The sequence below is a fragment of the Geotrypetes seraphini genome, chromosome 1 (genome assembly GCF_902459505.1).
Source record: "Geotrypetes seraphini chromosome 1, aGeoSer1.1, whole genome shotgun sequence".
Taxonomy (NCBI): Eukaryota; Metazoa; Chordata; class Amphibia; order Gymnophiona; family Dermophiidae; genus Geotrypetes; species Geotrypetes seraphini.
In genome coordinates, this window is record NC_047084.1 from 405,430,572 (window position 1) to 405,443,980 (window position 13,409).

At 48.7% G+C, this 13,409-nt stretch overlaps 1 protein-coding gene across 3 annotated transcripts in view; it reads left to right on the forward strand.

Annotated features, from left to right (window-relative positions):
* Nucleotides 1–13,409, forward strand: part of ELP1 (elongator complex protein 1) — an 882,162-nt gene that overhangs the window by 426,300 nt on the left and 442,453 nt on the right. For all 3 annotated transcript variants that reach the window (XM_033918172.1, XM_033918151.1, XM_033918160.1), the window contains exon 20: nucleotides 10,978–11,056. In XM_033918172.1, coding sequence (XP_033774063.1) covers nucleotides 10,978–11,056 — 79 coding nt within the window. The remainder of the gene's footprint in view (nucleotides 1–10,977; nucleotides 11,057–13,409) is intronic.

Consider the following 13,409-nt stretch of genomic DNA (forward strand, 5'->3'; position numbering starts at 1 on the left):
CATCTTTCTGGCGGCTCGCGCATTCTGCCACCTACTCCACGATCAGGTAGTCCTCGTGCGTACGGACAACCAGGTGGCCATGTATTATGTGAACAAGCAAGGTGGGATGGGCTCTTGGTCCCTTTGCCGGGAAGCTCTGCGCCTTTGGGAATGGGCGATCTCCCAGAACATCTTCCTACAGGCGGTCTATATCCAGGGAGAACAGAACTGCTTGGCAGACAAACTCAGTCGGCTTCTCCAGCCGCACGAGTGGTCACTCAACTCCAGAGTCCTGCGCGAGGTCTTCGACCGCTGGGGGACTCCGCAGGTGGATCTGTTTGCCTCCCCGGAGACTCGCAAACTACCCCTGTATTGTTCTCAGATGTACTCCCTGGACCGTCTAGAAGCGGATGCCTTTCTTCTCGACTGGGGAGGGAGGTTCCTTTACGCGTTTCCTCCTTTTCCCCTGATCTTGAGGACGTTGGTTCGTCTCAAATCATCCAGAGCCACTATGATTCTCATTGCGCCTCGGTGGCCTCGTCAACATTGGTTCTCCCTGCTTCTTCAACTCAGTGTCAGGGAGCCTCTGCTTCTGCCTGTGTTTCCCTCTCTGCTATCTCAGAGTCGGGGTTCGCTGTTGCATCCCAATCTTCAGTCGTTACACCTGACCGCTTGGTTCCTTTCCCCTTGACTTCGGTCCCGGTTTCTCAGTCGGTGAGGGAAGTTTTGGAAGCCTCGCGCAAGGTCTCGACCAGGCTTTGTTATTCCCAGAAATGGACCAGGTTTTCCTCCTGGTGTTCCTCACGTCATCTGGATCCGGATTCGGTCCCGGTGTCTTCGGTGCTGGACTACTTGTTGCATCTATCTAATTCAGGCCTGAAGACGACATCCGTTCGGGTGCATCTCAGTGCCATTTCCGCTTTCCATCGTCACTTGGAAGGACGTTCTCTTTCACTTCATCCTCTGGTGACTCGTTTCATGAAGGGTCTAATCAATGTTTTCCCCCTCTGAAGCCTCCTCCCGTCGTTTGGGATTTGAATGTTGTCTTAGCTCAACTGATGAAACCTCCCTTTGAGCCTATCGACAAGTCTCTCCTGAAATTTCTTACTTGGAAAGTGGTATTTCTGATTGCCCTCACATCTGCTCGACGGATTAGTGAGCTGCAAGCTTTGGTTGCGGACCCGCCTTTTACTGTGTTTCATCATGACAAGGTGGTTCTCCGCACCCATCCTAAATTTTTACCTAAAGTTGTGTCTGATTTCCACCTCAATCAGTCCATTGTTCTTCCTGTGTTCTTTCCTAAGCCCCACTCCCATCCTGGCGAGACGGCGCTCCACACGCTTGACTGTAAGAGGGCGTTGGCATTTTATCTCCAACGTACCAGGTCCCACCGGAAGGTTCCTCAATTGTTTTTGTCCTTTGATCCTAATCATTTAGGACATCCTGTTTCCAAGCGCACCTTGTCCAACTGGTTGGCTGCTTGTATTTCTTTTTGCTACGCTCAGGCTGGTCTTACGCTCCCGGGTCGAGTCACGGGGCATAAGGTCCGGGCGATGGCAGCTTCGGTTGCTTTCCTCCGGTCTACTCCTGTGGAGGATATTTGTAAAGCTGCCACTTGGTCTTCGGTTCATACGTTCACCTCCCACTACTGTCTGGACACTTTGTCCAGAAGCGACGGCCGGTTTGGCCAGTCGGTGTTACGTAATCTGTTTTCCTAAATTGCCATCCTCCCACCTGCCCTTTTTTGGTTGGCTTGGAGGTCACCCACATGTGAGACTATGCTGCCTGCTTGTCCTGGGATAAAGCACAGTTACTTACCGTAACAGGTGTTATCCAGGGACAGCAGGCAGATATTCTCACAACCCGCCCGCCTCCCCGGGGATGGCTTCTTTGCTAGTTATGGAACTGAGGACCACGAGGTGGGATGCGCCCTCTAGTGGGCAAGAAGGCATGCACATGCGTGGTGCAGTGTAGCAAACTTGAAACTTCAATCAAGTTTGCTTGAAAAGCTGTCCGCGCTGGGGCTCCGTAGATGACGTCACCCACATGTGAGAATATCTGCCTGCTGTCCCTGGATAACACCTGTTACGGTAAGTAACTGTGCTATATGTTAGGTGTTGACTAAGCAGGGCTTCCCTCACAGAAGAAGTCAGCTGTCATAGCCCTTGAAAAAATGTCATGGAGGTAGTAGTATAAACCAGAAGTCAAATCCATGTGTGCATACTATGCTGTAGCCAGTAAGGCCCCTCCTCTATTACAGAGATATGTGTTTTCGAGTTCTGCTAATGTATGAGGTTTGGTGCACGTGAGTTGTTTCATTTGCAGAAGAGAGTTGTGGTTTGACTATATATATGAGAGTAGATTAATTGTGAATGGTTGTGCATTGGGGAAGCTGGCTCTGAGAGAACTTTAGGGAGAAGCTGGATTTGGAGGGGGGTCACTCCTTAGGAAGTATATGGGAGGGATTCTGCAGAATGTGGAGGAGAGAGGGGGCATATGGTGCTCAGTGAGGAGATATGTATGAAAGGTGGTATTGTCACAAGCCCAGCACTGCAGCTAGCCTTGTTCCAGATAGTAGACAAAGAAACTCAACCCTAAAACTGAACAGGGCTGATCAATGTAGCAGCTCTTCAACAAGCATGCAGACAGCGAATCCATCTTCCCACACAAGCAGCAGCTTCCCCATGGGCCAGGCTCGAGCAGTAGCCATCAGAACTGGAAGTCCTGCGCAGTCCTGACAAGAGAACAAGCGGCTAAGGCAGGGGTGTCCTCGAGGGCCGCAATCCAGTCGGGTTTTCAGGATTTCCCCAATGAATATGCATGAGATCTATTTGCATGCACTGCTTTCAATGCATATTCATTGGGGAAATCCTGAAAACCGGACTGGATTGCGGCTCTCGAGGACCGACATTGGACACCCCTGGGCTAAGGCAACAGCGGCAGCTGGTTCTGGCCTCCCGCTCTCCTCCCTCCCTTCCCCCATGGCAGCACTGGGCGGCACATCTGAGCCTCAGCCACCTCCACCGCCGCTCCTCTGACATTCACCTCAGCCCCCGTGGCAGACAGGACATGGAGGAACGGGCCCATCAAGCTATGCCGGAGGAACTAAAATAAGGTATGGAGGAGAGTTTGGAGGGGATACGGCGGCCCTGCCTGCCTGCCTCGGGGGGGGGGGGGGGGATGAGGAGTACAGGAGGAAGGAAATGAAGCTTGACATGGGGAGGGAAAGAGACAGAGCAAAGAAATGCTGAAGGAGGAGTGGGTATAGGGACAGGGGCATGGAATAATGCTGGAAAGGGGAGGAATAAAGATACAGAGATTGGAAGGGGAGGAAATGGTAGACATAGGTAGTGAAGAAGAGAAGAAAGATTATGCACTTTGGAGGGCCCTACCTGCCTGCTTGCCTGCCTCGTGGTGGGGGGCCCTGCCTGCCACTAGGCCTGTCTGCCCTGTCTCTGCCTACCACTAGACCACCAGAAGGGGGACAGGGTGCAGAGCCTGGCAGGAAGAATTTAGTTCAGAATGGTTTTATTTCTTGTTTTCCTCCTCTAAATCTAGGGTGCGTCTTTTGAAAAATCACGACTACGGTTTTTAGCAGGGGGAGACAGGAGAGGGCAGCCGGAGCGCCAGCGAGTGAAGGAAATCTCTTGCGGTATGTGCCGACTGCCTCTTCCTGTACTAAAGTCGGGCCTCACCAATCAGGAGCTGCTTTGATACGCAGCTCCTGATTGGTGAAGCCCGACTTTAGTACAGGAAGAAGTGGTTGGAGCATACCGTGAGTGATTTCCTTCACTCGCTGGTGCTCTGGCTTCCCTCTCCTGCCTGGTCATTCGCGGTCAGAAAATACCGCAAATGACCGGGACTGCGAATTCACGGAGGAGCACTGTATAGCACAAAATAGAGGCAGATATAATGGGCATCTCTGAGACCTGGTAGAAGAAGGACAATCAATGGGACACTGTCTTATCAGAGTACAAATTATATTGCAGTGATAAGAGTGGATCAAATTGGAGGAGGGATTACACTATATGTTAGAGGGAATTATGCCAAACAAAATAAACATTCTGTCTGAAACAGACAGCAGTGTGGAATCTTTATGCATAGAAATTTCATGTGTGAAAGGAAAGTATATTGGTAGGGATGTACTATTTTCTGCCAGGCCAGAATGAATAGACAGATGAAGAAATGTTAACAGAAATGAGGAATGCTGACAAATTGGTAATAACAGTAGAATTCTAGTTAACCGGTATTCAACTAACCGGCACTCTCATCTAACCAGTAAAAAAAAAAAAAAAAATTGTCTCCCGTGCTCCTCAGACAACCTCCAAAATCATTCACACCTGACCTAACAACCCCCCTCTCTCTCCAGACCCTGAAGCATCAGCACAGCCAGAAATCTCCCTCCCTCCAGCCTCTAAAGTAGCAGCAGCAACCTGCTCAATCCAATGTATACAATCAGAGATATTGCCAGAGAAACGCTTGCCACAGCTGCACTGGTCTTTAATTTTAATCCCTTTTTTTCCTCAGGGTGAAAGTTAGTTTCACTTCAAACATTCAAATATACAATTGGAAAATAACTGAACTCTTTCTAAATGCTTAATCCTCCTAGAGGCAGGGGCTGTTCTGATAATCTCCATTTCACTCTGTTTATTTCTGAATAATTTCTAGCATTGTTTGCTTTTTTGACTATTCCTTTAGTAAAGACCAGGGAGAAAAAAACACTAACTCCACCTATCTGCTTCATAATGAATTTGAAAGCAACTAATGCACAATATATATCACAGGTTTAAAAGCATCAACTTTAGTCTCACTGCTGCACAGAATGTAATTGATCTTGTGTGTCTTGATTTAGAGCAGTGTTTCCCAATTTTTTTTTTTAATATGACCCTATTTTAAGACTTAAAAATTCATTTGACTCTAGAAGATGGAAACAATAGACCCTCACTTCTCTTCTCTTACCACTTTCTCCTCCTCTTTCCTCTACTTATCCAAAGCATGAAGGCAATAGCGGTAGTAATGGAAATAATAGCAATTATTACCTTATGCTGACTGTTGCTAGAGAGCATTGAACATAAGAAGTTGCCTCCACTGGGTCAGACCAGAGGTCCATCTTGCCCAGCAGTCCGCTCCCGCGGCGGCCCATCAGGTCCATGATCTGTAAGGTGACCGGTGTCTAAGCCCTTTTAATCCCCTTGTCCTTCCCTCTAAGCCCTTTCATAACTTATCTCTACCTCTATCTGTATCCTTCAACCCCCGTGTCCTTCAGGAATTTATCCAATCCTTCCTTGAAGCCCGGTGGGGTACTCTGTCCTATTACAGCCTCTGGAAGCGCATTCCAGGTGTCCACCACCCTTTGAGTGAAAAAGAATTTCCTAGCATTGGTTCTAAACCTGTCCCCTTTCAATTTCTCCGAGTGCCCCCTTGTTCTTGAGGTTCACAATAGGCTGAAGAATCTGTCCCTTTCCACCTTCTAAATACCTTTCATGATCTTGAAAGTCTCTATCATGTCTCCTCTGAATCTCCGCTTTTCCAGGGAGAAGAGCCCCAGCCTTTCCAACCTGTCTGCGTAAGAAAGGTTCTCCATCCCTTTTACCATTTTCGTCGCTCTCCTCTGAACCCTCTCAAGCATTGCCATGTCCTTCTTGAGGTATGGTGATCAAAATTGGACACAGTACTTCAGATGCGGGCGCACCATCGCGCGATACAGCGGCATGATGACTTCCTTCGTCCTGGTCGTAATTCCCCTCTTAATAATACACAACATTCTGTTCGCTTTCTTTGAGGCTGCTGCACATTGTGCAGTTGATTTCATTGTTGCATCCACCAGCACACCCAAGTCTTTTTCAAGGTTACTTTCCCCTAGCACTGATCCCCCCATTTTGTAACTGAACATCGGATTCTTCTTCCCTATATGCATGACTTTGCATTTCTCTATATTGAAGTTCATTTGCCATTTATTTGCCCACTCTTCCAGTTTGTTTAGGTCCCTTTGTAGGTCTTCACATTCTTCCGCTGTTCTAACCCTGCTACAGAGTTTGGTGTCATCCGCAAACTTTATAACTTCATACTTCGTCCCCTTTTCCAGGTCATTTATGAATACATTGAACAGTAGCGGTCCGAGCACCGACCCCTGCGGAACATCGCTTGTGACCCTTTTCCAGTCTGAGTAGTGGCCCTTCACTCCAACCCTTTGCTTCCTGCCTGCCAACCAGTGTTTAATCCATCTGTATACGTCCCCTTCTACCCCGTGGTTCCACAGTTTTCTAAGTAGCCGCTCATGGGGGTACCTTGTCAAAGGCTTTTTGGAAGTCGAGATAAACGATATCTATGGGCTCCCCTTTGTCCATCTGGCTGTTTATCCCTTCAAAGAAGTGCAGTAAGTTTGGCATGATCTTCCTTTGCAGAAACTTTCAGTTGTCCATTTTTCTCTATGTGTTCACTGATGCTGACTTTTATCAGTGTTTCTACCATCTTGCCCAGGACTGAAGTCAAGCTTACCCCGGGTCACCCCTCACTCCCTTTTTGAAGATAGGTGTGACATTTGCTATTTTCCAGTCCTCTGGGATCTCCCCAGTTTTCAAGGATAGATTACAAATGTGTCGGAGTATTTCTGTTATTTCGTTCCTCAGTTCTTTTAGTACCCTTGGGTGGATTCCATCTGGTCCTGGTGATTTGTCGCTCTTCAATCTATCTATCTGTTTGAGGACATCCTCATGGCTTACCTCTATTTGCGACAGTTTTTCTTCTTGGTCTCCACTTATGATCTCTTCAGGTTCTGGTACATTGGATGTGTCTTCGCTCGTGAAGACTGACGAGAAGAAGTTGTTTAACCTCTCAGCTACCTCCTTCTCCTCCTTTACCACTCCCTTTCTGTCTCCATCATCTAACGGTCCTACTTCCTCTCTCGCCGGTTGCTTCCCTTTAACGTATCTGAAGAAGGTTTTGAAGTTTCTTCCCTCCCTCGCCAGCCTCTCTTCATATTCCCTTTTTGCTTTCCTAACCACTCGGTGACATTCTTTTTGGTGTTTTTTGTGTTCCTCCCAGTTCTCCCCGGTTTGGTCCTTTTTCCATTTTCGGAACGATTTTTTTCTTGTCACCTATCGCTTTCTTCACTTCATGTGTTATCCACACCGGGTCTTTCGTTCGATTTTTCTTGCACCCTTTCCTAAACCTGGGGACATACAGGTTTTGTGCTTTCTGCACCGTGTCCTTGAATAGGGACCAGGCTCTCTCTACAGTCTCCATCCTTTTTGAACTGTTTTTAAGTTTCTTTCTCACCATTGTTCTCATAGCATCGTAGTTCCCTTTTTTGAAGTTGAGCGTAGTCGCTGTTGTTCTCTTGACTTTTGATGTTCCTACTTCTAATTTGTACCGGATCATGTTGTGGTCACTGTTTCCTAGTGATCCTGCTACTTCCACTTCCTTTGCAGGTCCCCCTAGCCCGTTGAGGATCAGGTCGAGAGTGGCATTGCCTCGCGTTGATTCTTTGACAAGCTGTTCCATGAAGCAGTCCCTCACAGCCTCTAGGAATTCTGCTTCCCTCGCATAGTTGGAGTTTCCAATACTCGTCTATCCCAGAGTAGTTAAAATCCCCCCTCACCATCACACTTCCGCTTTTGCATTCCCGTCTCAATTCTGCTTCCAGTTCCTTGTCGATTGCTTCTGCTTGTCCAGGTGGGCGGTAGTACAGTCCCAATTTTATGTCAGCTCCATTTCTTCCTGGTACTTTGACCCATAAGGATTCCAATCCTTCCTCCCTGGCTGCTGTATCCAGTCTGTTCGAGTGAATGGTGTCCTTTCCTCCACCCTTCTTGTGGGTCCTATCTCTTCTATAGAGTTTGTACCCTGGCAGTACTACGTCCCATTTGTTTTCCTCAGTCCACCAAGTTTCTGTGATTCCAATGATGTCTAGGTCCCCCTCCTTGGCCGTGATTTCCAGTTCTCCCATTTTGGCCCCTAGGCTCCTTGCATTTGCATACAAGCAATTTAAGTCCTGGTTTCTTTCTTCCCCTGCTGTTTTTCCTTGTGATTTTGATTTGCTCCTCTTTCCGTCCTCCTCATGGGCTGCCAGACCCTGAGTTTCGTGTCGTTTTTCCTCTTTCTGCGGTGCGTCTTTCTTGTCCTCATCCTGTTTCCTCATTTCCACCCGCTCCTCCAGCTCCTGTTGTTTGCTCGTCTGCTCGTTCTCTAGTTTCTCTTGATCCTTGCACCCCTTTTGTTCGTCTTTTGTTTCTTCCCAGCAGTTCCCCCGCTGAATATCTTTATTTGATACTCTTGTCCGAACTATCGACTGCAGCTCGACTGTCGGCTTTCCCCTTCCTCTCAGTTGAGTTTCAGAAGAATTCAAAGCAGCCTTTTTTGTGACCCAATTTAAGGGTTCTAGCCCACAGTTTGAAAACCATTGATATAAAGACAGTGCTATTCCCAGCCCTTAAACTGTAAGAAGAAAATTTGCTTTATGGGTAGTTGTCCTGCAGTGAAAGAAGTTGAATGATGAATTAGAATTTGACTGCTTTATCATACATAGGGCTAGATTCATTAAACTTGCCTATGCAATCCAATCCGTAGGCGATCCTTAGCCAAGTCTTCCTGGGCAACCGATTCACTACGCTGCCTCATGCAAATTATTGCGATCAGAGGCACGCCTCACAGCAACCCCACGGATTGCTGCAGAGCAATCCATACACATGCCCAGACCATCCTTTTTGCTGTAGATTTGATCCGCGCATGCGCTTGCTCTCCACACAAGCTCGAGGTCAAAACACAAGGGGGAGGGTTGGCTGCACTCGCTGGACTTCAGGAATCATTTCACGTTTAGCCTATATACAAAGATGCATTCGAGTCATAAACAGGATAACTCTTATCAACAATCTCAGGTTCAAATACTTAAATCTAACCAGATCTATATATAGGCCACAACTTCTCCCTTTCACATTTAGACCTCGCTTTATTTGTAAAACATTTTCAATTACCCTCCTGATATTGTTTTTCCTTAAATGTTCTCTTACTTTCTTTAACAATTGTAGTTCACTCCTTTTTTTCCCTATGTATCACTAATTAATTATATACATCGATTGTATGTTTACCTGTTTAAATTGTTTTATTTTGTCCTCCCCCCAAATTTTTTTATTGTTATACAACGATTGTATGTTTACCTGTTTAAATTGTTTTATTTTGTCCTCCCCACAAAATTTTTTATTGTTATACGCATTGAAAATATTTGATATTGCGTTTATATCAAAATTTTAATAAACTTGAAACTACTGCTGGACTACCTATCATTTTAAACATGACAGATGCAGCCAGAATGGAACAGAACTTGTGCAGCCCCGCTTTAAACCCGCGGGTTAAAATCACGAGCTCGCACTGCGCTGTTTTATTTTGTTTATTTTGCACAAATGAGATGTTTTGTTATATTTTTGCACAAGGGAGATGTTTTATTTTGTTTTATTTCAGGGCAGCTGGGCTGGGATTTCAGGGCGGCAGAGAGCAGGACAGTCGGCAAGGACGTGAGCGACTGGTCCTCAGCAGTCGCTTCTTTTTGGATCGACCAGCCCAATCGGTGTTCCTTCTTGAGTTTAGTGAATCACTGCCTTCCTACTTTGCATGCCATTTCCCCTCATTTGCATGTGACGATCGGATTGGGTTAGTGAATCAGGTTGGGGTCAGAGAAGACTCGCAAAGCTTAGTGAATCTAGCCCATAGTAACTTCTGCTATTGCTATGCTTTTAAACTGCCTGACATGAAGTAAAAAGGAGCAGTTCCGTGGCTTCCTTATGTCCCGCACTTATCAAGTACGTTTTAATTATGAACTTTCAGATACCTGGAGCAATCCATCTGGTGTGCCACAAGGATCTCCGCTATCTCCATTGCTCTTCAACATCTACATGTCCTCACTAGGCATGCAGCTAACCCAGTTAGGGATAAAACTATTTAGTTATGCAGATAATTTTACGATCATCATCCCATTCGTTAATTCTATCTCTGAAACTATTCCTAAAGCTTCAGAAGCCATAAACGTGATGGAGCACTAGATGACAACCTTTAGGCTCAAACTTAATTCAGAAAAGACAACTTTCTTTGTTGCTTCGCCACATCCGCTTGACACCAAATCACCACTATGTATCAATAATCTTAATTACCCTATCCAACCTACCATAAAGATACTAGGTGTAACTTTGGATCAGTGCCTAACCATGAGAGACCAGGTGGACTCCTTGATCAGAAAGGGATTTTTCACTCTCTGGAAACTCAGGTCCATTAAAGCTTATTTCGATACAGCAGCATTCAGAACCCTAGTCCAATCCCTCGTACTGAGTCTACTTGACTACTGTAACATCGCCTATTTAGCAATTTCCCAAAAGAACATGCAGCGTTTACAATTGATGCAAAATGCAGCGGTCAAACTGATCTTTGGGCTGAGGAAGTTTGACCACGTAACACCCTACTACCGACAGCTGCATTGGCTGCCAATGGAGGCGCGCGTAAAGTTTAAATTTGCCTGCTTCAAAGCACTACACGGACTTGCCCCTAAATATATAACTGACCTTTTCGTCTTCTCAGCCAACACCATGAACATCTTCTCTCGCACCAAGCAGCATCATGGGGTAAAGACCTAGAACAATTGCTTTCGCCCACTATTTAGGAGGAATTTAGGAAACGTCTGAAAACACACCTGTTCCTAAAGTATCTAGACAACTGATCCTCTCTTCTCTCTCCACTCTATAGCGATTAACTTGTTCTATTGATCACTCTCTCCTCAAAAATGGATTTCTTGTCCTATTAACCCTCTTTCTTCCTCCCCTCTTAAAGTCAATCAATTTGTACCTTTGCTTAATCTTTGTAAACCGCATAGAACTTCATGGTATTGCGGTATATAAGCTGTTGTTATTATTATTATTATTTACAGAGATCTTTACTACTGAAAATATTTAAGCACTCAAAAGTAATATATGTGACCTTTGAAGCTAATAAGTAGCTTTTATTTTTTGCCATCAGACTTATGTTTAAAGATGCATTTGAATACATGAGGAAACTCCGCATCAACCTCAATTTCATTCATGATCACAACCCAAAGGTAAGTATTTGCTTTTTTTCTTGCCTTCTGGCCAACTTGGAAAGGTATGTTGGTACTTGGAAAGGTTTAGGGTTTATTACCTGACTGTTTTTACCTGTTAGCTGAATTGCAACAATTCTAGAACATACTGTTGTAACACTCTTTATACAGGATTACCGTATTTTCTCGCATATAACGCGTGCGTTATACGTGGTTTATACGTACCGTGCATACCCTTGCGTGTCATACGCGTGAGCGCGTTGTACAAAATTTTTTTTACATAGTTCCCCCCCGACGTCCGATTCACCCCCCCCCGCAGGACCGCTCGCACCCCCACCCCGAAGGACCGCTCACACGCACCCGCACCCCCACCCCGAAGGACTGCTCGCACGCACTCCCACCCGCAACCCCACCCTGAAGGACTGCTCGCACCCCCACAGCCTCCCGACCCCCCCCCCCATCATGTAGAAGCTCCTACCGGTGTCCTGCTTCCTCTTGGCGGTCCCGACTCCCCGACACGATCGGGGCAAGAGGGAGCTCAAGCCCTCTTGCCCCCCCGACTCCCCGACACGATCGGGGCAAAAGGGAGCCCAAACCCTCTTGCCCCGCCGACTCCCCAACTCCCCAACAATATCGGGCCAGGAGGGAGCCCAAGTCCTCCTGGCCACGGCGACCCCCTACCCCCACCCCGCACTACATTACGGGCAGGAGGGATCCCAGGCCCTCCTGCCCTCGACGCAAACCCCCCTCCCCCCAACGACCGCCACCCACCCAAGAACCTCTGACCGCCCCCCCAGCCGACCCGCGATCCCCCTGGCCGACCCCCACGATACCCCCACCCCCCTTCCCCGTACCTTTGTGTAGTTGGCCGGACAGACGGGAGTCAAACTCGCCTGTCCGGCAGGCAGCCAACGACGGAATGAGGCCGGATTGGCCCATCCGTCCCAAAACTCCGCCTACTGGTGGGGCCTAAGGTGCCTGGGCCAATCAGAATAGGCCCGGGAGCCTTAGGTCCCACCTGGGGGCGGGGCCTGAGGCACATGGGCCCAACCCGACCATGTGCCCAAGGCCCCGCCCCCAGGAGGGACCTAAGGCTCCCGGGCCTATTCTGATTGGCCCAGGCGCCTTAGGCCCCACCAGTAGGCGGAGCTTTGGGACGGATGGGCCAATCCGGCCTCATTCCGTCGTTGGCTGCCTGCCGGACAGGCGAGTTTGACCCCCGTCTGTCCGGCCAACTACACAAAGGTACGGGGAAGGGGGGTGGGGGTGTCGTGGGGGTCGGCCAGGGGGATCGCGGGTCAGCTGGGGGGGCGGTCGGAGGTTCTTGGGGGGGCGGTCGTTGGGGGGAGGGGGGTTTGCGTCGAGGGCAGGAGGGCCTGGGATCCCTCCTGCCCGTAATGTAGTGCGGGGTGGGGGTAGGGGGTCACTGTGGCCAGGAGGGTTTGGGCTCCCTCCTGGCCCGAACAACTAGCGGGGGGGGGGGTCGCCAGGGCCAGGAGGACTTGGGCTCCCTCCTGGCCCAATATTGTCGGGGAGTTGGGGAGTCGGCGGGGCAAGAGGGCTTGGGCTCCCTTTTGCCCCGATCGTGTCGGGGAGTCGGGAGGGCAAGAGGGCTTGAGCTCCCTCTTGCCCTGATCGTGTCGGGGGTGCCGCGGTTGGCTGGGGCAAGAGGGCTTGAGCTCCCTATTGCCCCGATCGTGTCGGGGAGTCGGGACCGCCAAGAGGAAGCAGCAGGACACCGGTAGGAGCTTCTACATGATGGGGGGGGGGGGGTCGGGAGGGTGGGGGGGTGCGAGCGGTACTTCAGGGTGGGGGGGCGGGTGGGAATGCGTGCGAGCGGTCCTTTGGGGTGGGGGTGCGAGTGCGTGCGAGCGGTCCTTCGGGGTGGGGGTGCGAGCGGTCCTGTGGGGGGGGGTGAATCGTACGTCGGGGGGGGGGGCATCAGGCTTTCAGGGTGGGGACAGGACTTCAAGGGGGAGAGGAGAGTCGGGGCGGGCGAAAGGAGAGTCGGGGTGGCCAGAGGAGAGTCGGGGCGGGCGAAAGGAGAGTCGGGCAGCATGTGCGGTATACCGGTGTGTGCGGTATATAAAAATTTCTGTACATAAATTTGTGTTTTTCGTGCGCTATACCCGTGTGCGCGTTTTACATGGGTGCGCGTTATCTACGTGAAAATACGGTACATCAGAAGGATATTCATAGACTACAGATAATACAGAACATAGCTATAACAGTAATTCATAACCTTTGTAAATTCGTATATCATCGTATATGAAAAACGCACATTGGCTCTCTGTAAAATACCGCATTGACTACTTATCACCTTCAAGGTATTGATCACAGATAAGCCACCTAGCACATTTGTTGAGTCCAAATA